The sequence below is a fragment of the Gorilla gorilla genome, chromosome 1, assembly GCF_029281585.2.
Source record: "Gorilla gorilla gorilla isolate KB3781 chromosome 1, NHGRI_mGorGor1-v2.1_pri, whole genome shotgun sequence".
Taxonomy (NCBI): domain Eukaryota; kingdom Metazoa; phylum Chordata; class Mammalia; order Primates; family Hominidae; genus Gorilla; species Gorilla gorilla.
Genome location: NC_073224.2, coordinates 231,066,883 through 231,087,260, shown reverse-complemented (window position 1 = coordinate 231,087,260; position 20,378 = coordinate 231,066,883). Strand labels below are relative to the sequence as shown.

The 20,378-nt window shown below is 47.1% G+C and overlaps 1 protein-coding gene across 3 annotated transcripts in view; it reads left to right on the top strand.

Moving 5' to 3' along the window:
* The first annotated feature begins 837 nt into the window (after window positions 1–837).
* Window positions 838–20,378, top strand: part of SLC25A33 (solute carrier family 25 member 33) — a 43,280-nt gene continuing 23,739 nt past the window's right edge. The window contains exons 1-2 of one of the 3 annotated variants that reach the window (XM_019013995.4): window positions 838–1,160; window positions 15,331–15,510. In XM_019013995.4, coding sequence (XP_018869540.1) covers window positions 1,105–1,160; window positions 15,331–15,510 — 236 coding nt within the window. In that variant the 5' untranslated portion in view covers window positions 838–1,104. Of the gene's footprint in view, window positions 1,161–1,236; window positions 1,451–15,330; window positions 15,511–20,378 lie in introns of those variants that run through there. The other 2 variants (XM_055384024.2, XM_031006351.3) reach the window with 2 other exon arrangements.

Here is a 20,378-nt window from a genome sequence, read left to right as displayed (position 1 = left end):
GTGACATAGGCTGAGAGAAGCAGTTTGGATATCTAGGTCTGGGCTGGAGATGATCAGAAAAGAAGCAAAAAGCATACTGCAAAATATACGCAGCATACAATACTACTTATAGGGAGATCAAAAATACACATAATGATAATGATTATTAATTATTTGAGACAGAGTCTCGCTTTGTCGTCCAGGCTGGAGTGCAGTGGCAAGATCTTGGCTCACTGCAGCCCCCGCCTCCCGGGCTCAAGCGATTATCCAGCCTCAGCCACCCAAGTAGCTGGGATGACAGGGGTGCGCCGCCTCGTCCAGCTAACTTTTGTATTTCTAGTAGAGACACGGTTTCGCCATCTTGGCCAGGTTGGTCTGTAACTCCTGGCTTCAGGCGATCCGCCCGCCCACCTCGGCCTCCCAAAGTGTTGAGATTGCAGGCGTGAGCCACCGTGAGGGCCTCACTGATTATCTAAGGCTGTTTAGATTATAGTTTTTTAGATTATGTTTTTGTTTCCCTAAACGGGGTGGTGAGTACAGAGGTGTGAGATGTAACACGTAATTTGTACATCTTTTGCACACGTAAATATCACAAAGTAAACTTTTAAAATAAGGCAAGGCCTAGGGCCTCGCGAGGCTTCTCTGAGGAGCGAGGACCAGTCAGTCACAGCCAGTTTCCACTGCCTCCACGCTCCGGCCTAGGCCAGCCCCTCTCCCCAGTCATTCGCTCGGGGCTGGCTCCGCCCCAGAACTGCGCAACCTCCCCGCCCACATCCGCGTCCTAACCAATGGGCGCTCGAAATTTGGGTCCACACCCCCGTCACGCCCCGCCCCAGACTCGCGCGCCCGTGACGTCACGGTCCGGCCCCCGCCACGTGACGGCCGCGCGCCGGGCTCTAGCTCCCCGCCGGGCTCGCGCCGCAGAGGCCGGTGAGGCGCCGGCGGCCACGCCGCGGAAGGCGCGGGCCGAGCAGAGCCGGGCGTTGGAGCCCGCGCGCGCATGGAGGCGTTGCCGGCAGCCCCCTGAGGGCAGCGGGGAGACAAGACCCGGCGACCTCGCGCATCCCTCGAGCCGCCACGCGCTCTCGCCACCGGGCGGCGACGGGCCGCGGAGCCGGCGCGGCCATGGCGACGGGCGGCCAGCAGAAGGAGAACACGCTGCTTCACCTCTTCGCCGGCGGGTGAGTTCCCGGGCCCAGTCGCGCGCGCCCCACCGCCTGCGGTCCCCTCGGCCTTCGCCCCGGGCGCGGCCCCAGCCTCCCGCGGCGGTTACCGGCCTTCCCCGGGCTACGGCGCCGGCGCTCGTGAGGAGGAAGTCCCGGCGTCGGGGACTAGTGGGCAGGGCCGAGGGAGGGGGTCGGGCCTTCCTCACCCCTACGTCCTGACCGCAGCCCCGAGGGCGGCTGTGCCCCGCCGCCCGTCCTCCCCGCGGCGTCCCCAGCTTTTCCCCATTCTGAACAGTCAGTGGCCGGTGAGTGTTGCTCGGCGGCGGTCCAGCCTGGACGCTGTGGCGCGGCCCCCTCTCCCCCGCCCCCTTCTCCTGGGGCCTCTCCCGAAGCGCAGCGCCTCAGAGCCCGTGGTAGGATCGCTGATGCTCGGGTGTGCCCGAGGTTCCTCAGGGCAGCGCGGGAGGTCATCCGGACGGGCAAAAAGGTCTGCGGACGTTGGACGTCAGCAAGGCCTGGGTGGTGCTGGGGAACGGTGATGCTTGCGGCCACACGCGGGGTGGCTAAGCCAGGGACCCGAACTAATATGAGGTCTGGAAGGTGTGTTGAGACACTTCTCGCCGGCTGGTAGACGCTTCCAACGCCGGAGACCGCAGAATTGTAAGGTGTTCCTTGTTTTGAAAGCTGCATTAGGTCTATGGTCAGGCACCTTTTTTCCAGCGGAGACAATGCATTTTTAGGAGGTTGAGTTCTGCGGTTAGGAAGGGAGATGGTACCCCTCGCCACCTCCCCTTCTCACCTCCCGCCGAGAATAGAAGGTAAAATGTTTTTGAGTATTAGTAATTTTCTTTTTTCCTTTATCACAGCCGGTGGCTTGGGGTCCTTTCGGAGTCTTACAGATATTTGGAGTATTAATTTGAGGACCTCATCGGCCTGGCACAGGAATTTTTGAGTGTAGGATATTTTGCATAAAATAGTTTATCCTGGGATGATCATCTTGGCTTGAGTAGTTGCAGCCTGGTTTCCTACCTGGATATGTTCCTTACAACAAACAATGGTTGAGAAACTTATCTTGGAAGATGACTGATGAAAGCGTCTCTGAGCTTTTTTTGTACTTGTATTGTGGGCAGTCACCAGGTTACTTTAACCAAAAACTTCGGTGGGTCTTCATAGATTGGAAGAGTTTCTCATTCATCTCTTCCCTGTCATTCATTCCCTTGCAGCCCTTCCCTCCATGTCTCCATTGAGACTTCCTTTTTTTTTTTTTTTTTTCTGAGAGGGAGTCTTCCTCTGTCGCCCAGGCTGGAGTGCAGTGGTGCGATCTTTGGGCTCACTGCAACTTCCGCCTCCCGGGTTCAGGCGATTCTCCTGCCTCAGCCTCCCGAGTAGCTGGGATTACAGGCCCCGCCACCATGCCTGGCTAATTTTTTTTTTCTTTTTTTTTTTTTGAGACGGAGTTTCGCTCTGTAGCCCAGGCTGGAGTGCACTGGCGCCATCTCGGCTCACTGCAAGCTCCGCCTCCCGGGTTCACGCCATTCTCCTGTCTCAGCCTCCCGAGTAGCTGGGACTACAGGCGCCCGCCACTGCGCCCAGCTTTTTGTATTTTTAGTAGAGACGGGGTTTCACCGTGTTAGCCAGGATGGTCTCGATCTCCTGACCTCGTGATCCGCCCGCCTCGGCCTCCCAAAGTGCTGGGATTACAAGCGTGAGCCACTGCGCCCGGCCACGCCCAGCTAATTTTTTTGTGTTTTTGCTAAGAGGCGGAGTTTTGCCATGTTGGCCAGGCTGGCACTCCTGACCTCAAGTGATGGCCCACCTCGGCCTCCCAAATTGCTGGGATTACAGGCGTGAGCCACCATGCCCGGCGGAGACTTCCTTTCAGAGTAACACAAGGGGGAAGCATTATTATTATTATTATTATTTTTTTTGAGACAGAGTCTCGCTCTGTTGCCCAGGCTGAAGTGCAGTGGCGCGATCTCGGCTCACTGCAAGCTCCGCCTCCCGGGTTCACGCCATTCTCCTGTCTCAGCCTCCCCAGTAGCTGAGACTACAGGCGCCCGCCACCACGCCCGGCTAATTTTTTGTATTTTTAGTAGAGATGGGATTTCACTGTGCTAGCCAGGATGGTCTCCATCTCCTGACCTCGTGATCCGCCCACCTCGGCCTCCGAAAGTGCTGGGATTACAGGCGTGAGCCACCACGCCCGGCCAGGGGGAAGCATTCTTAAATTAAGCCACTCTATATAAATTTGTCTTTCTTGGGAATTTTAAACAAGTTGGCCATTTTTTTTTTTTTTTTTTTTTTTTGTCTCACACGTTATTTAAGCCAAGAAGGATCATTTAAAAAAAAAAAAAGGAATTTCTGCTCAGTGATTTTGACTTACTGTTTTTAGTGAGGTGGGTTTTTGTTTTTTGTTTTTTTTTCAGACGGAGTCTTGCTCTGTCTCCCAGGCTGGAGTGCAGTGGCGCCATCTCGGCTCACTGCAAGCTCCGCCTCCCGGGTTCACGCCATTCTCCTGCCTCAGCCTCCCGAATAGGTGGGACTACAGGTGCCCGCCACCACGCCCAGCTAATTTTGTATATTTTTAGTAAAGACGGAGTTTAACCGTGTTAGCCAGGATGGTCTCAATCTCCTGACCTCCTCTGCCCACCTCGGCCTCCCAAAGTGCTGGGATTGCAGGCGTGGGCCACTGCGCCCGGCCAGGGAGGTGGTCTTTTAAAACTTTTCTTTGTATTCCAAACCAGGAGAGTTGCATGCTGGAGCAGCCTCTGTTGAGGCTCACTGTGAGATGGATGGCCCTGTCTTGTTGAATCTCCCTCTGTACCCTTCACTGTGCCCTCTGGCTGCCAGATTCTCCTACTAGGGCACCAGCCTTATACCTTGTGATGGAGTAAATCTGCAGTGGCCCGCACAGCTCTCCTGCTTGATTAAGATGTAGGTAGTTTATTAGGGTGGCGCCTGAAGCCATTGTATTTAACAAGTTTCCGTTCCTGTCTTGGCAGCAATTTGAGACTCAAGAAAGAAAAGACAGCTTCCAAAAGGATGTTTTCAGAGTAACTAATTGGATTTTGATCCACTCTCACTAGCCTAAAATATTTTACTTTCTGTTAGGGAAGAACATGAAAGGAGCTGAGTGTAAAATGGCTGTATTGTATGGTTAAAATGAGGCCACCCAGAGGTCCCACCTAGTCCGGTGGAATATGTGCTGCCTTGCTCCAAGTAACTAGTTGCTGCTGTTGTTAAGCTGGCGTCTTTCCAGAAAACGAAGTGCACTTCCTTTGAAAAGAAGTCAGAGTCCCCACTAAAAATCTGTCACATTTCTGTTGTTTATTGAATAGCCATTGGAAACTATAACATCAAACAAGTTTAATACTGTTGCTAATTTATGATACTGTGATACTGAACAAGCATTTCTTTATTTTTATTTTATTTTTTTGAGACGGAGCCTCACTTTGTCGCCCAGGCTGGAGTGCAGTGGTGCAATCTCTGCTCACTGCAACCTCCGCCTCCCGGGTTGAAGCAATTTGATTCGCGTGCCTCAGCCTCCCCGGTAGCTGGGATTACAGGCATGTGCCACCATGCCTGGCTAATTTTTGTATTTTTAGTAGAGATGGGGTTTTGCCACGTTGGCTAGGCTGGTCTCGAACTCCTGACCTCAAGTGATCCACCTGCCTTGGCCTCCCAAAGTGCTAGGATTATACAGGTGTGAGCCACCACGCCCTGCGTGAAAAAGCATTTTTATTTATTTATTTATTTATTTATGATACGGAGTTTCACTCTTGTTGCCCAGGCTGGAGTGCAGTGGTGCGATCTCAGCTCACTGCAGCCTCTACCTCCTGGGTTCAAGTGATTCTCTTGCCTCAGCCTCCTGAGTAGCTGGGATTAAAGGCTCACACCACCACGCCCGGCTAATTTTTGTATTTTTAGTAGAGACGGGGTTTCACCATGTTGGACAGGCTGGTCTCGAACTCCTGCCCTCAGGTGATCCGCCCACCTCAGCCTCCCAAAGTGTTGGGATTACAGGTGTGAGCCACTGGGCCCAGTCCTGTCATTCCTTTTCTATTGTTTAAACCACCTCATCAAGAACACAGAAGTGCTTTGAGGTGGCCCTTCTGTATGTAGGCTTGATTTGCCAAAGACGAAAATCCTATAAATTTGCCCCATCAAATAGCATGGGGGTTCTGGTTGTCTTGTTAGTGCTAGTGATGTCCTTCATCTGCTGGGCAGCCACTTAACAGCACAGTGCCCATTTAGATCTACTCAGTACCTGAAATAGCTGGGCTAAGCTGTCCTTAGATTTAGAGGTTGATCCTGGATTAGATGCTTTGGGTCTTATTTTTATGGCATGCTTTTTTGTTTTGTCATCCTAGCCTTTAAAATGTATTTTAATGGGAATATAGTATATCTTTAAGATTTTAAACTAGGCCAGGTGTGGTGGCTCACGCCTGTAATGCCAGCACTGTGGGAGGCCGAGGCGGGTGGATCACCTGAGGTCAGGAGTTCGAGACCAGCCTGGCCAACATGGCAAAACCCGTCTCTACTGAAAATACAAAAATTAGCTGGGCATGGTGGTGCATGCCTGTAATCCCAGCTACTTGGGAGGCTGAGGTAGGAAAATCACTTGAACCTGGGAGGTGGAGGTTGCAGTGAGCTGAGATTGCTCCACTGCACTCCAGCCTGGGAGACAGAGAGAGAGACTCCATCTCAGAAGAAAAACAAAAAATGAAAAACTTAAACTATAATAAGACACAGATATTTTCAAAATTCAATGTTTTCCCACCTAATATGGGCAGCTGTTGCCAGGTATACTCAGGTACTTGTCCTGCAAATTAAATCTTTATCAGCTAATGATTAGGTTTTTTTTTTTCTTTTTTTGAAGTAGCATCTCTCTGTGTAGCCCAGGCTGGAGTGCAGTGGTGACATCTCGGCTCGCTGCAACCTCCACCTCCCGGGTTCAAGCAATTCTCGTGCCTCAGCCTCCCGAGGAGCTGTAATTACAGGCACGTGCCACCACGCCCGGCTGTTTTTTGTATTTTTAGTAGAGACCAGGTTTCACCATGTTGGCCAGACTGGTCTCGAACTCCTGACCTCAGGTGATCTGCCCATCTCAGCCTCCGAAAGTGCTGGGATTACAGGCGTGAGCCACCGAGCCCAGCCAATGCCAGGTTTCAAGTAAAACTTTCCAAAAATTTACAGTGTATACAGAAAAGCACCTAATGTTTTTTAAATAGCACGATAGAGGTAGCAGGTGAAATGGCGGTTACCAAACCTCCAAAGATTAGGATTGCAGGATGTCTGGCAGTACCATTTGTTGGCAAAATGTGGATAAGCTGTGAGCCTGGAAAGCAGTTTACCATCAGTGGGGCAGTGATTATTATCAGAAAGAGCATACAGGCCTTGGTTTTAGTGCCCGATATGCATGTATGCATAGGGAACAGAGGCTGTTGTTGAAGACAGTTGGTTTTTACAAATTTTCCTTGATAGTTTAAACTCAGAGTTAAAAAGCACAATTCTGTGTGCATAATTTAAAATTTTATGACTTCTGATCACATAAAGATACTTTTTTTAAAATCCCAGTATATATTATAGTAGTAACGTTGTAGTTTTACTCTGCTGTCAACTGGAGGTGAGGTGCCTAAGCCACAAGGGGAAAAATTAAACTAGGGAGGCATGGGTGTAAAAGGATTAGAAGGTTAACTATATCTTCATGTAATACAAAACTTCAGTTTTGGAAAGGAATAATGAGAGAAGGTAGAGGAATGGGGAGGGGAGTTTTTCTGTTTTTGGTGGGTTTTTTTTGTTTTGTTTGTTTGTTTTTGAGACGGAGTTTTGCTGTTGTTACCCAGGCTGAAGTGCAGTGGTGTGATCTCAGCTCTCTGCAACTTCTGCCTCCCAGGTTCAAGTGATTCTAGGGGAGCGTATTTTTATCTTTTAAGAAAAGGAATACATAGGCTGGGTGTGGTGGCTCATACCTATGATCCCGGCACTTTATTTTTATTTTTATTTTGAGACGGAGTCTCACTCTGTCGCCCAGGCTGGAGTGCAGTGGCGAGATCTTGGCTTACTGCAACCTCCGCCCTCCGAGTTCAAACGATTCTCCTGCCTCAGCCTCCCGAGTAGCTGGGATTACAGGCGCCTGCCACCACGCCCGGCTAATTTTTTTTTTATATTTTTAGTAGAGATGGGGTTTCACCATCTTGGCCAGGCTGGTCTTGAACTCCTGATCTCGTGATCCTCCCACCTGGGACTCCCAAAGTGCTGGGATTACAGGCGTGAGCCACCGCGCCCAGCCAATCCCAGCACTTTAAAAGGAGGCCGAGGCAGGTGGATCACTTGAGGTCAGGAGTTCAAGACCAGCCTGGCAACATGGTGAAATCCCATCTCTACTAAAAATACAAAAAAGATTTAGCTGGGCATGGTGGCGCAGGCCTGTAATCTCAGCTACTTGGGAGGCTGAGGCAGGAGAATCACTTGAACCCGGGAAGCGGAGCTTGCAGTGAGCCGAGATCGCGCCAGTGCACTCCAGCCTGGGCAACAGAGCGAGACTTCGTCTAAAAAAACAGAAAAGGAATACATAGTTGAAAACAGAAAAGGTGCAGAAAAAATTCAATTAGTAGTTTCTTTTTAGAAAATTAGGCAAATAGACTTCAAAGAGTATCCCTCGTGACTGCTTTTAGACATGTAGTTTAACAATTGTTCCTAGCTTTCCTCCACTGGATTCAAATCCTTCAGATGTTTGCTGTGAATGGAATATCCCACAGAGAAATTTTTTTTTTTTTTTTTGAAACGGAGTCTCGCTCTGTCGCCCAGGCTGGAGTGCAGTGGTGCGATCTCGGCTCACTGCAAACTCCATCTCCCGGGTTCACGCCATTCTCCTGCTTCAGCCTCCCGAGTAGCTGGGACTATAGGCACCCGCCACCACACCCAGCTAATTTTTTGTATTTTTAGTAGAGACAGGGTTTCACCGTGTTAGCCAGGATGGTCTCGATCTCCTGACCTCGTGATCCGCCCTCCTCAGCCTCCCAAAGTGCTGGGATTACAGGTGTGAGCCACCGCACCCGGCCCCACAGAGAATTTTCTCTGCACTTTGGCATCAGTGACTGACTAGAACAGTATTACCTTAGGAGCAAAATTAAATTAATGTCCAGGGTGTTTCCTCAGAACTGTTAAGACAAGCATGAGTCCCAGCTGGCCTTTGGAAGATTATTTATGTTAGTAAAACTCTTTAACTGCTTTCTTGAAAAGTTTAGGTATACATTTTTTTTGACTAGGCTCATTTAGGGGGTGTTCAGTTGCAAGTAATAGAAGATTCAACTTCAAACCGGCTTGCTTATGGGTACAAAAACCTGAACTCTAGAGGGAGCACAGGCTTCAGGTGAGGGCTTAGCTGAGCAGTGCATCAGTGTCACCGGGAGGGGCCCACCCACGCCTCTTGGCCTCCAGTAACCTGCTTCATTCTAAGGCTGGCCCTGCATAGCCACAGAAGGGCTTCCAGCAGCAGCTCCTGGTATTTCTCCCACCATTAAGCAAGTCTTCAGTGTAATTCTGGATCCACTAGGACATGTACCCCTTGCTCTAAACCAGTCATTGCTCCCAGGGAAATTATGCTGAGTACTTGGGCTGAAATCATATGTCCATCCCTAAACAGATAACAAGGCAAAGTCGATGTTATGATGTGGACATGCTTCAGTGAGTCAGGCCAAAACTAGACATGAGTTCAATCCTGTCCTCTGTGTGACTTAAGAAATTAGGGATCTTGGCCAGGCGCAGTGGCTCATGCCTGTAATCCCAGCACTTTGGGAGGCCAAGGTGGGCAGATCACCTGAGGTCAGGAGTTCAAGACCAGCCTGGCCAACATGGTGAAACCCCATCTCTACTAAAAATACAAAAATTAGCCAAGCATTGTGGCACACATCTGTAATCACAGCTACCCCGGAGGCTGAGGCAGGAGAATTGCTTGAACCCAGGAGGCGGAGGTTGCAGTGAGCTGAGATTGCGCCAGCCTGGGCAACAAAAGCAAAACTCTGTCTCAAAAGAAAAAAAAAAAAGGAAATTAGGGATCTTGTTAAGACAGAGGAAGAGAGGGATGGATGCTGGGGAGGCAACCAGCAGTGCCACCAGTCCATTTTACGGTCTTCAAATAGTGCCCATTTTATTGGTCTAGAACAGGGTTTCTCAACTTTGGTTGGATGATTATTTGTCTGTGAGGGATGGGCTGTCCTGTGCATTGTAGGATGTTTAGCAGCATCCCAGGCCTCTACCCACTAGATACGAGTAACCCCCTCTCCCCCATTTCAAAACCCAAAATGTCTTGACATTTTGTTACTGGGGTGGGGACAAAATTGCCCCAATTGAGAACTACTGGTTTAGAATAGTGGCCTTCAAACTTTTTTTTTTTTAAGTTTTTGTGGGTTTCTTGTTTGTTTTGTTTTGATTTTGTTTTTGTTTTTGTTTTTGTTTTTCCCTTCCTGTCACCCACGCTGGAGTGCAGGGGTATGATCACTGCTCACTGCAGCCTTGACCAGCCAGGCTCAAGCGATCCTCCCACCTCAGCCTCCGGGGTAGCTGGGTGGCTGAGACTAGAGTAGCTGGGACTACAGGCGCGCACCACCACGCCTGGCTAATTTCTGTAGTTTTTGTAGAGATGGGTTTTCACCATGTTGCCCAAGCTGGTCTCAGAACTCCTGAGCTCAAGCAGTCTGCCTGCCTTGGCCTCCCAAAGTGCTGGGATTACAGGTTTGAGTCTGTGCCCAGCCATGGCCTTCAAACTTTAATCATACACTGCTATGATTAACATGTTTGTGCATATCTTATGTATAATTATATTACCCTGTTACTTTTATACATACTATAAGACCTATACACAAAATAGAAATTAAATGGGCTGGGCGCGATGGCTCACGCCTATAATCCCAGCACTTTGGGAGGCCCAGGCGGGCGCATCTCCTGAGGTCAGGAGTTCAAGACCAGCCTGGCCAACATGGTGAAACCCTGTCTCTACTAAAAATAGAAAAATTATCTAGGTAGGGTGGCGCACGCCTGTAATCCCAGGTACTCATGAGGGTGAGGCATGAGAATCACTTGAACCTGGGAGGCAGAGGTTGCAGTGAGCCGAGATCATGCTGCTGCACTCCAGCCTGGGTGACAGAGTGAGACTCTGTCTCAATAACAAAAAGCAAACAAACAAAATAGAAATTAAATGGTGGAGGTTATAAATAAAATGTTATTTCTTTCTGTATGCCAGTAGGTCATGGTGCACATCTCTTAGAGTATGTATCCCAGTTTGGAGATTCCTTGTCTAAAATACTGCTTGCCAGTCAGATTAGTCCATTTTCCAACTATGTGAGGCTAACGCTGTGTCAGCATGTAACTGGCAGTTGAATATGACTTTTCCTACTGTCTGAGCACTGGCTACTGGAGCCCTCAGATGAACCAAGAGGATCCTAGTCTAAGACTTAGGTGGAAGAACCTGCCCTGCTGCCATTGACCAGACTGTCTATGAGAGAAGAACGGTTGTGGTTGTCAACATTGGGGTGTGTGGGCAGAGAGGATTTTACTATTATTGTCCCCAACTCTGTCCCCGGCCCCTAGTAGGTCTGGGCTACAGATTGAGAGAGCTTGTAAGGCAGGGAGACTGGTAGCTTGCTCTGTGGCCAGATGCCTCCTACAAGTGAGAGGCTGGTGCATTGGCCCAAGCCAGCAGGATGAGAAGGGACTGGGTGGTATGCTTGGGAAGGACACTCAGTGACTCCCACTTTGAGCCAATCTTGTTAACTCCTAGCGGTCCCATTGGCTTGATGTCAAGGAGCATGGGGACCAGAGGAAGGAAAGGCACCTAGTTCTGCCTGCAAGCTCCCCAGGGCAAGCAAGGCAGAAAAGAGATGTGGGGATGAACTGCTGGTGGGATCAATGTGGGGGATGAACTGATGGTGGGATCAATGGGGGGGATGAACTGATGGTGGGATCAATGCGGGGGATGAACTGCTGGTGGGATCAATGGGGGGGATGAACTGCTGGTGGGATCAATGGGGGGGATGAACTGCTGGTGGGATCAATGGGGGGGATGAACTGCTGATGGGATCAATGGCGGGGATGAACTGATGGTGAGATCAATGGGGGGGATGAACTGATGGTGGGATCAATGGGAGTTCCCAGTGTTGGGGCTCATAGTAGGTTGAATGCCATCTACAATGAAAAAACATTCACCAAGGCCTCCAGTACATCACAAACCTTTTTTTTTTTTTTTTTTTGATACGGAGTCTTACTCTGTCGCTGAGGCTGGAGTGCAGTTGTGCAAGATCGGCTCACTGTAACCTCCGCCTCCCAGATTCAAGGGATTCTCCTGCCTCAGCCTCCCGAGTACCTGGGATTACAGGCACCCGCCACCACACCCAGCTAATTTTTGTATTTTTAGTAGAGACAGGGTTTCAGCACGTTGGTCAGGCTGGTCTCTAGAACTCCTTACCTCAAGTAATCTGCCCACCTCAGCCTCCCAGAGTGCTGGGATTACAGGTGTGAGCTGCCACGCCCAACATATATATATATATTTCTATATATATTTTTTATATACATATTTTTTTCCTATATACATATGTATATATATATATATATTTTTTTTTTTTTTTTTGAGACGGGGTCTCACCCAGGCTGAAGTACAGTAGTGTCATCTCACCTCACTGCAGCCTTGACCTCCTTGGGTTCAGGTGATCCTCCTAAGTAGCTGGGACTACAGGTGTACACCACCATGCCTGACTAATTTGTTTTTGTTTTTGTAGAGACAGGACTCCAGCCTGGGTAACAGAGGAAGACCTTCTCTCTTTAAAAAAAAAAAAAAAGTGAGTGTGGCCTGCCACCTTGAAAGAGGTCACTGATTCGCTGTTACTAGGGCATTTGCTTTTTTGGACGAACACACTTTGCTTTTTTGGACGAACACATAGACTTGGATGACAGTTGGCCAAAGTAATGAGTGCAGTTTACTTAGGGACAAAGCAAAGGTGATTGACCTGTATGGTATTTGAACTTACTGGCTTTCTGATCAAAGGATTTACCCAGAAGCTCTTTTTCAATGATTTGGAGTTATGTTATCGAACACAAATAGATTTCAGATATTTCTTTATTTTACTACGTAGCTGGTAAGTTTCTCAGTATCTTTAAATGTTATACTTTTTAGGCATGTGGTTATTATGACAGGTAGGAGTATTTTGTATGAATAGACATGGGTTAGAAAGTTTTTACGTCTATCATTTTTATTTTTATTATTTATTTATTTATTTATTGAGACTGAGTCTTGGCTTTGTCACCCAGGCTGGAGTGCAGTGGTGTGATCTCAGCCCACTGCAACCTCTGCCTCCTGGTCTTAAGCCATCCTCCCACCTCAGCCTCTCGAGTATCGGGACTACAGGCACACATCATCACACCCAGCTAATTTTTTAATGTGTATTCTTGGTAGAGACAGGGTTTTGACCTGTTGGCCAGTCTGGTCTCCAACTCCTGAGCTCAAGTGGTCCACCCATCTTGGCCTCCTAAAGTGCTAGGATTACAGGCATGAGCTGTCACACCTGGCCACTTGTATCTTTTTAAAAATATTCCTTATTATAGCCTATTTTCTTTAGATATATTCTAGTGCTTGGAGCAAATTACACAAACCAGTATTAAGCTAGGCCCACAACTTGATTAAAAATAAAAATAGGCCAGGTGCGTGGCTCACGCCTGTAATCCCAGCACTTTGGGAGGCCAAGGCAGGTGGATCACTTGAGGTCAGGAGTTGAAGACCAGCCTGGCCAACATGGTGAAACCCCGTCTCTACTAAAAATACAAAAAAATACAGCTGGGACCTGTAGTCCCAACTACTCAGGAGGCTGAGGCACGACAATTGCTTGAACCCAGGAGGCAGAGGTTGCAGTGAACTGAAATCGCACCACTGCACTCCCAGCCTGGGTGACAGAGTGAAACTGTCCCCCAAAAATAAATAGGTAAATAAATAAAATAAAATAATCCCTCATGGGGATTTTACTTCATTCATTACTTTCAGAGTGTGTGCTAGGGACTAGGTTTGCTTCTAGATTTCCAACATTTGCCTCTAGTGGAGTAGGGAAGCTGCATAAACATTCTGTATGTCCAGGCCTGTTTTTCCTTCCTGTCGTTGCCTTTCCCAGGCGGAGATGCTGGTGCTCTATCATTTTTATTGACCCACCTATTTTATGCCAGGTGCCTGCTACGCTCTAGTTGCAAGAATGTACGAACAGCTTTTCTCCAAGGAGCTCCCAGTCTAATGAGAAAGACTTTTTTTCAAATACTTAGAAACCTTGGAAGACATTTTCGTTGAAATCTCAGTTGAATAATTCCTTTGCTTAGTAAACACTGTTTAGGAACTTGTTGAGCCCTGATGCCAGGGATGGAAAGATAAGTAAGGCCCCAGGTCTGAATCTTGAGGAACTCATCAGATTATAGAGCGATGTTTTCCAGAGTGAGGCCTGTGTCATTGGTAGGCATGGGTGAGGATGTGTCTATGGCCCTTGACATTGTTAATTATAACTAGCCCATCAAACATGTTATTTCATTGGTAGAATTGTTTAAGAGATGATGGAAGTAGGTATTTTAGGATAAATAAGTGAGTTGCCTTGAATAAAAATATTTAAATAGTAATTCAGGTAATATCTCGATATGAATATAAGGGTAATACTCAAATGATTGGCTTAGGGGAACCCTGATCCAGAGAGACAGTGTGAGTAATGAAAACACAGGATTAACTGATTAGTTGTGAATGAGGGAAAAACAAGGACTTCATTGTTGAAGGTGATTAATCAGATTTTTTTTTTTAAGACAGTCTTGCTCTGTCACCCAGGCTGGAGTGCAGTGACATAATCTTGACTCACTGCAACCTCTGCCTCCTGCATTCAAGCTATTCTCCTGCCTCAGCCTCCCCAGTAGCTGGAATTACAGGCATTACAGGCATGTGCCACCACACCCGGCTACTTTTTGTATTTTTTTTTTTAGTAGAGATTGGGTTTCACCCTGTTGGCCAGGCTGGTCTCGAACTCCTGGCCTCAAGTAATCCACCTGCCTCAGCCTCCCAGAGTGGTAGTATTACAAGTGTGAGCCACAGTGCCTGGCCGAAAGTAATTAATCACATTTTAAGAAGGGTCTGTATTGGAGTAAATATTGATTTTCAAAATAGTATCTTCACCTGAATGAACTATTTTGTTTGAATGTGCAGAAATACTTTTCTAGAGTATTCATTGCAGCATGGTAGTGAAATTCGAAATGACATGAATGTCCAACAGTAGGAAATTGGTTAAAATCTTATCAATCGATAAGGCAGAGATAGTATGAAGCCATTGGAAATGATGAAGCAGGTGCATAATTTGCCATAAAAGGGCACTCACAATACCTAGATACTGGGAAGGGGTTAGGTGAAAATGCCAAGAATGGAAAGCCCCGAAGGATGTGCTAACGTGGGAATAGTAGTTACCCTTTAGCTCTGGGATTTCAACTTTTTTTTTTTTTTTTTTGAGATGGAGTCTTGCTCTGTTGCCCAGGCTGGAGTGCAATGGCGAGATCTCCGCTCACTGCAACCTCTGCCTCAGCCTCCTGAGTAGCTGGGATTACAGGCATGCACCACCATGCCCGGCTAATTTTTGTATTTTTAGTAGAGATGGGGTTTTGCCATGTTGGCCTGACTGGTCTCGAACTCCTGACCTCAGGTGATCCACCTGCCTCGGCCTCCCAAAGTGCTGAGGTTCAACTAATTTTATTAACCTTTGTTGTGTTCTAGTTTTTTTGGGGGGGGTTTGTTTTTTTGTTTGAGACGGAGTCTTGCTCTGTCACTCAGGCTGGACTGCAGTGGCACAATCGGCTCACTGCAGCCTCTGCCTCCTGGGTTCACGCCATTCTCCTGCCTCAGCCTCCCGAGTAGCTGGGACTACAGGCGCCTGCCACCATGCCCAGCTAATTTTTTTCTTTTTTTGTATTTTTAGTAGAGACAGGGTTTCACTGTGTTAGCCAGGATGGTCTCGATCTCCTGACCTGGTGATCCACCCACCTCAGCCTCCCAAAGTGCTGGGATTACAGGCATGAGCCACCGCGCCCGGTGCGTTCTAGTTTTAAAGAGAGAAAAGCTAAACTTGGCATTCCATTGTGTAGAGAATAGTATAGCTTCTCTGATCTGCTTTGGTTTCCCTTACAGGTGTGGAGGCACAGTTGGTGCTATTTTCACTTGTCCACTAGAAGTCATTAAGACACGGTTGCAGTCTTCAAGATTAGCTCTCCGGACAGTCTACTATCCTCAGGTTCATCTGGGGACCATTAGTGGAGCTGGAATGGTGAGACCAACATCTGTGACACCTGGACTCTTTCAGGTTCTGAAGTAAGTTCAGTCTTGTCTGCTCCTGCCACCTGCACACCCTGTACCGCCACTGTCAACAGAGAATGTTCATCAAGCTTATCAAATGTGATGTTCTGTTTGCATAGCCTTGGTCCTAACTTAAGAATTAGATTTCTTTACCAATACCTTTGAGCTCTGACCTTGCTCCCCTGGCAGCGGGGGTCCCAGTGTACATGTGACCATCATCCAGGGCGGTTAAAGTAAACCTAGCAAAGCAAACCAAAAATCCACGTGTAAACTGTTGCATCACATCATTGCTCTTGCTCAAAGCTTTTGAGGGAAATGAAGATAAGAGGTGATAGAGTAAAATTTTAAAAATTGCACAACAGAAGAGTTGTGAATATTTTATTTTATTTTATTTTATTTATTTACTTTTTTTGAGACAGAAGAATCTTGCTCTGTCACCCAAGCTGGAGTGCAATGGTGCGATCTTGGCTCGCTGCAGGTGATCTGCGCACCTTGGCCTCCCAAAGTGCTGGTATTACAGGCGTGAGCCACCGCACCCAGCCGTGAATATTTTTAAAAGAAACAAAATGTTTGTTTGTTTGTTTGTTTGTTTTTGAGCTGGAGTTTTGCTCTTGTTGCCCAAACTGGAGTGCAATGGCGCAATCTCAGCTCACCGCAACCTCTGCCTCCTGGATTCAAGCGATTCTCCTGCCTCAGCCTCCCGAGTAGCTGGGAATACAGACATGCGCCACCATGCCCAGCTAATTTTGTATTTTTCATAGAGATGGAGTTTCTCCATGTTGGCCAGGCTGGTCCCAAACTCCCAACCTCAGGTAATCCACCCGCCTCCGCCTCCCAAAGTGCTGGGATTACAGGTGTGAGCCACCACACTGGCTTTTTTTTTTGCTTTTTATTGGGAAATATTTTCAAATATTTATATTTAAAAGAAAAGTTATATGTAATAAAATGGGCTTTAAAATTTGTTTTATTCCTGAGCTACCTGCCCATTTTATTATTTTTACTGTAGAAAAAATAATTCATTTGCTTATAAAGTAGCCAAATATTCTTAAGTCAAATTTGGCTTATCAGTCTATGCATAAGGTAAAATCAAATTCAGAAGAGAACTGATTGAATATCTGATTTTTAGCTCAGGACCTTGTACTTTGAGATGCTCTATAATTAACAGTTGAATTTAACTGAGCGTGATATTCAAATCTTTGAAACTGATTCTTGGGCAAGAGTATGTTCAAGAAAGACATTCATCAAGAAAGCTATCAGTGTAGAGATTTATTTGGGAAATGTTAGAAAAAGAAGTAATAAAATGGAGATGCTCTGTTTTAAAAACAACACATTTAGCACTTTTTTTTTTTTTTTTTTTTTGAGATGGAGTCTCACTCTGTCGCCCAGGCTGGAGTGCAGTGGCGCGATCTCCACTCACTGCAAGCTCCGCCTCCTGGGTTCACGCCGTTCTCCTGCCTCAGCCTCCTGAGTAGCTGGGACTACAGGTGCCCGCCATCACACCCAGCTAATTTTTTTGTATTTTTAGTAGAAACGGGGTTTCACCATGTTAGCCAGGATGGTCTCGATTTCCTGACCTCGTGATCCGCCCACCTTGACCTCCCAAAGTGTTGGGATTACAGGCGTGAGCCACCGCGCCCAGCCACATTTAGCACTTTTAGGCACAATTTAGATAAGGCAGGATGAGTTGGAGAGTGCTTAGTTTATTTTTAGGTATGTTTTATTTGTAAAACCCAACTATGAGTCACTCGGGCATTCATGCCAAATGTGTGCAAAGGTACATCTGAGCTTACTGAGCAAAACTGAACAGCAAGACCAGATGCCAGGGACAAGTGAGAGCATCAGAAGCCCAGCGAGGGAACAGGGAGATCGGTGTCCAAGACTCCAGGAGAAATTGAGGTTTTGGTTTGTTTGTTTGTTTTCTTTTTTGAGACAGATTCTCACTCTGTCACCCAAGCTGGAGTGCAGTGGTACGATCTCTGCTCACTGAGACCTCTGCCTCCTCGGTTCAAGCGATTCTTCTGCCTTAGCTTCCCGAGTAGCTGGGATCACAGGCATGCACCACGATGCCTGGCTAATTTTTGTATTTTTGGTAGAGACAGAGTTTTACCATGTTGGCCAGGCTGGCCTTGAACTCCTGACCTCAGGAGATCTGCCTGCCTTGGCCTCCCGAAGTACTGGGATTATGGGCATGAGCCACTGTGTCTGGGTGAGAATCAGGTTTTTAAATTAAATGCTAAGAAAAGGAGTGGAGTCACTGGGCAGGAAGGTTGGGGGTGGGTACAGGAGGGACAGAAGCACAGAGATGTGGAGGGACAGTTTGCTCTCAGGACAGATCCGAGTCCATGCCCCCATCAAGATGGGACTGTGAGAACACCCCTCCTGCTTTGCCTTTTCACATGCTTAGGCGGTGCCAGTGTCCCAGGTGACACCTTTCTTCTAAGGAACATGCAGTGCTTTGGACACAAGGAAACTGAGACAGGTAATGTTACTTCAGTAACATTCAAAATGAACTTCCTCTTGCCAAATAATCATGACTAGTGAATTTGGATTTACTGTAACTGGGGAACTGTTACCCAAAAGTGTGGGTGTCAACAGGGCCAAGCCTGGAAGGTAAATGGGAATGTTTCTCCATTTTAGGTTTTACAGGATATGTGGGTAGAGTGTCCCTTATCTGAAATGCTTGGGACCAGAAGCAATGCAGATTTCGGATTTTGGAATATTTGCTTCATCATACCAGTTCAGCATCCCCAGTCCAGAAATACAAAATGCTCCAATGGGCATTTCTTTCAGCATCATGTTGTCACTCAAAAAGTTTCTGATTTTAGAACATTTTGGATTCTTATGGCTTTCTAATCTCCAGTAAATCCAGCCCCCCCCCCATAAGAGATTGTGTGTGTGTGTGTGTGTGTGTGTGTCTGTGTGTCTGTGTGTGTGTGTGTCTGTGTGTATCTGTTCCCTCCCCTCAATTAGGGCAATTGTTTAGTAAAATTTAAATCAAAGGAAAAAGGCCACTCCATGTTTTAATACAGGAACAACTTCCACATCAGCAACAACTTCCACACCACACAAAAGACAAACTATTTTCATTACAGTCCCACCGGCTTCATTGGTTAATACAGCCACAGCTACACAATAATGAGCCATCACTTACATATGAATACTTTAATTAATTAATTAATTTTGGTTTTTTTTGAGACAGAGTTTCACTCTTGTTGCCCAGGCTGGAGTGCAATGGCGTGATCTCGGCACAACCTCCACCTCCCAGGTTCAAGCGATTCTCCTTCCTCAGCCTCCCAAGTAGCTGGGATTACAGGAAAGTGCTACCACGCCCGGCTAATTTTGTATTTTTATTAGAGACAGGGATTCTCCATGTTGGTCAGGCTGGTCTCAAACTCCCAACCTCAGGTGATCTGCCTGCCTTGGCCTCCCAAAGTGCTGGGATTACAGGCGTGAGCCACTGTGCTCGGCATGAATACTTTTAAATCAGTTTATTTTATTGACATCAAAATACAAACAATGGCGTTAGTAAAATTTAGTTATAATGTTTTGTCAGAAAGGTGTTTGTAAAGTGGCACTTTTCACCCAAGAGCTATTTTATTTAAGCTTTATTTCCTCAGCTTTATTATATATTTTTAAAATTCTGGGCTGGGCACGGTGGCTCATTCCTGTATTCCTAGCATTTTGAAGGGCCAGTGCAAATGGATTGCTTGAGCCCGGGAGTTTGAGACCAGCCTGGGCAATGTGGCGAAATCCCATCTCTACAAAAAATACAAAAAATAGCCGGGCATGTTGGCGTGCACCTATAATCCCAGCTACTCAGGAGGCTGAACTTAGGAGTTGAATATAACTGAGCATGATATTCAGATCTCTCAAACTGATTCTTGGGCAAGAGTGTGTTCAAGACACATTTATCAGGAAAGCTACTTATCATTGTAAAAATGTATTTTGGAAATGTTAGAAAAAGACGTAATAAAATGCAGGTGCTCTATTGCAAAAACCACACATTTAGCACTTTTAGGCACAATTTACGTAAGACAGGATGTCCTTGAGCCCGGGAGATCAAGGCTGCAGTGAGCTGTGATTGTGCCACTGTACTCTAGCCTGGGCAATGGAATAAGACCCTGTGTCAAAAAAAAGAAAGATTCTCTCACACAACTATTTAATAACTTTCAAGTAAAGGACTACTTTTAAAAAAATTGTGGGTACATAGTAGGTGTACACACTTATGAAGAAAACTCCTTTTACGTGGTAGTATTTCATTGATTTTTCACAACCTTAGCAGATTAGTACTCAGGCGTGACATTACCTCTATTTTAGAGAAGAGGACATGCAGGTTAAGGGCTAAGTGACATGCCCAAAGTCATGTTCAATGTATATCCACCTTGCTTCTAAGAAAGACTTGAAGCCGCTAAAGTAAAGTAAGAAATGAACAAGCCCCAGACACAAGGCTGAGCCTCTGCTGCTTCTCCGCGAAGGCAGCAGCAGTTCCCAGCTCAGAGACTCCTAGGACTGCACCCTCCTGCCTCCGTGGCTATTGCTTCTGCTTCCTTTGCTGTGCTGCAGCCTTACAACCTCTGGCTGTTGGAGGGTCCAGGGCCCAGACCCTGGCCTTCTCTAGCTACTGCCACTCCTGTGGGCGCACTTAGTTTCATGGCTGTAAATACCATCTGTAAGCTGGCAGCCTTTCTGCTCTGAGCCTCACACGCTCCATCCGGCTGCCTGTTTGACAGCTTGGATGTTTATTAGCCTTCCAAGAGTAACATGAGCAAAACAGAACTCCATAAAACCTGCTGCTCCCAGAGTCTTCCCTGTCTCTGTTAGAGGCAGCTCCATCTTTCCAGCTACACAGATCTCAAACTTCATAGTCATCCTTGGATCTTATT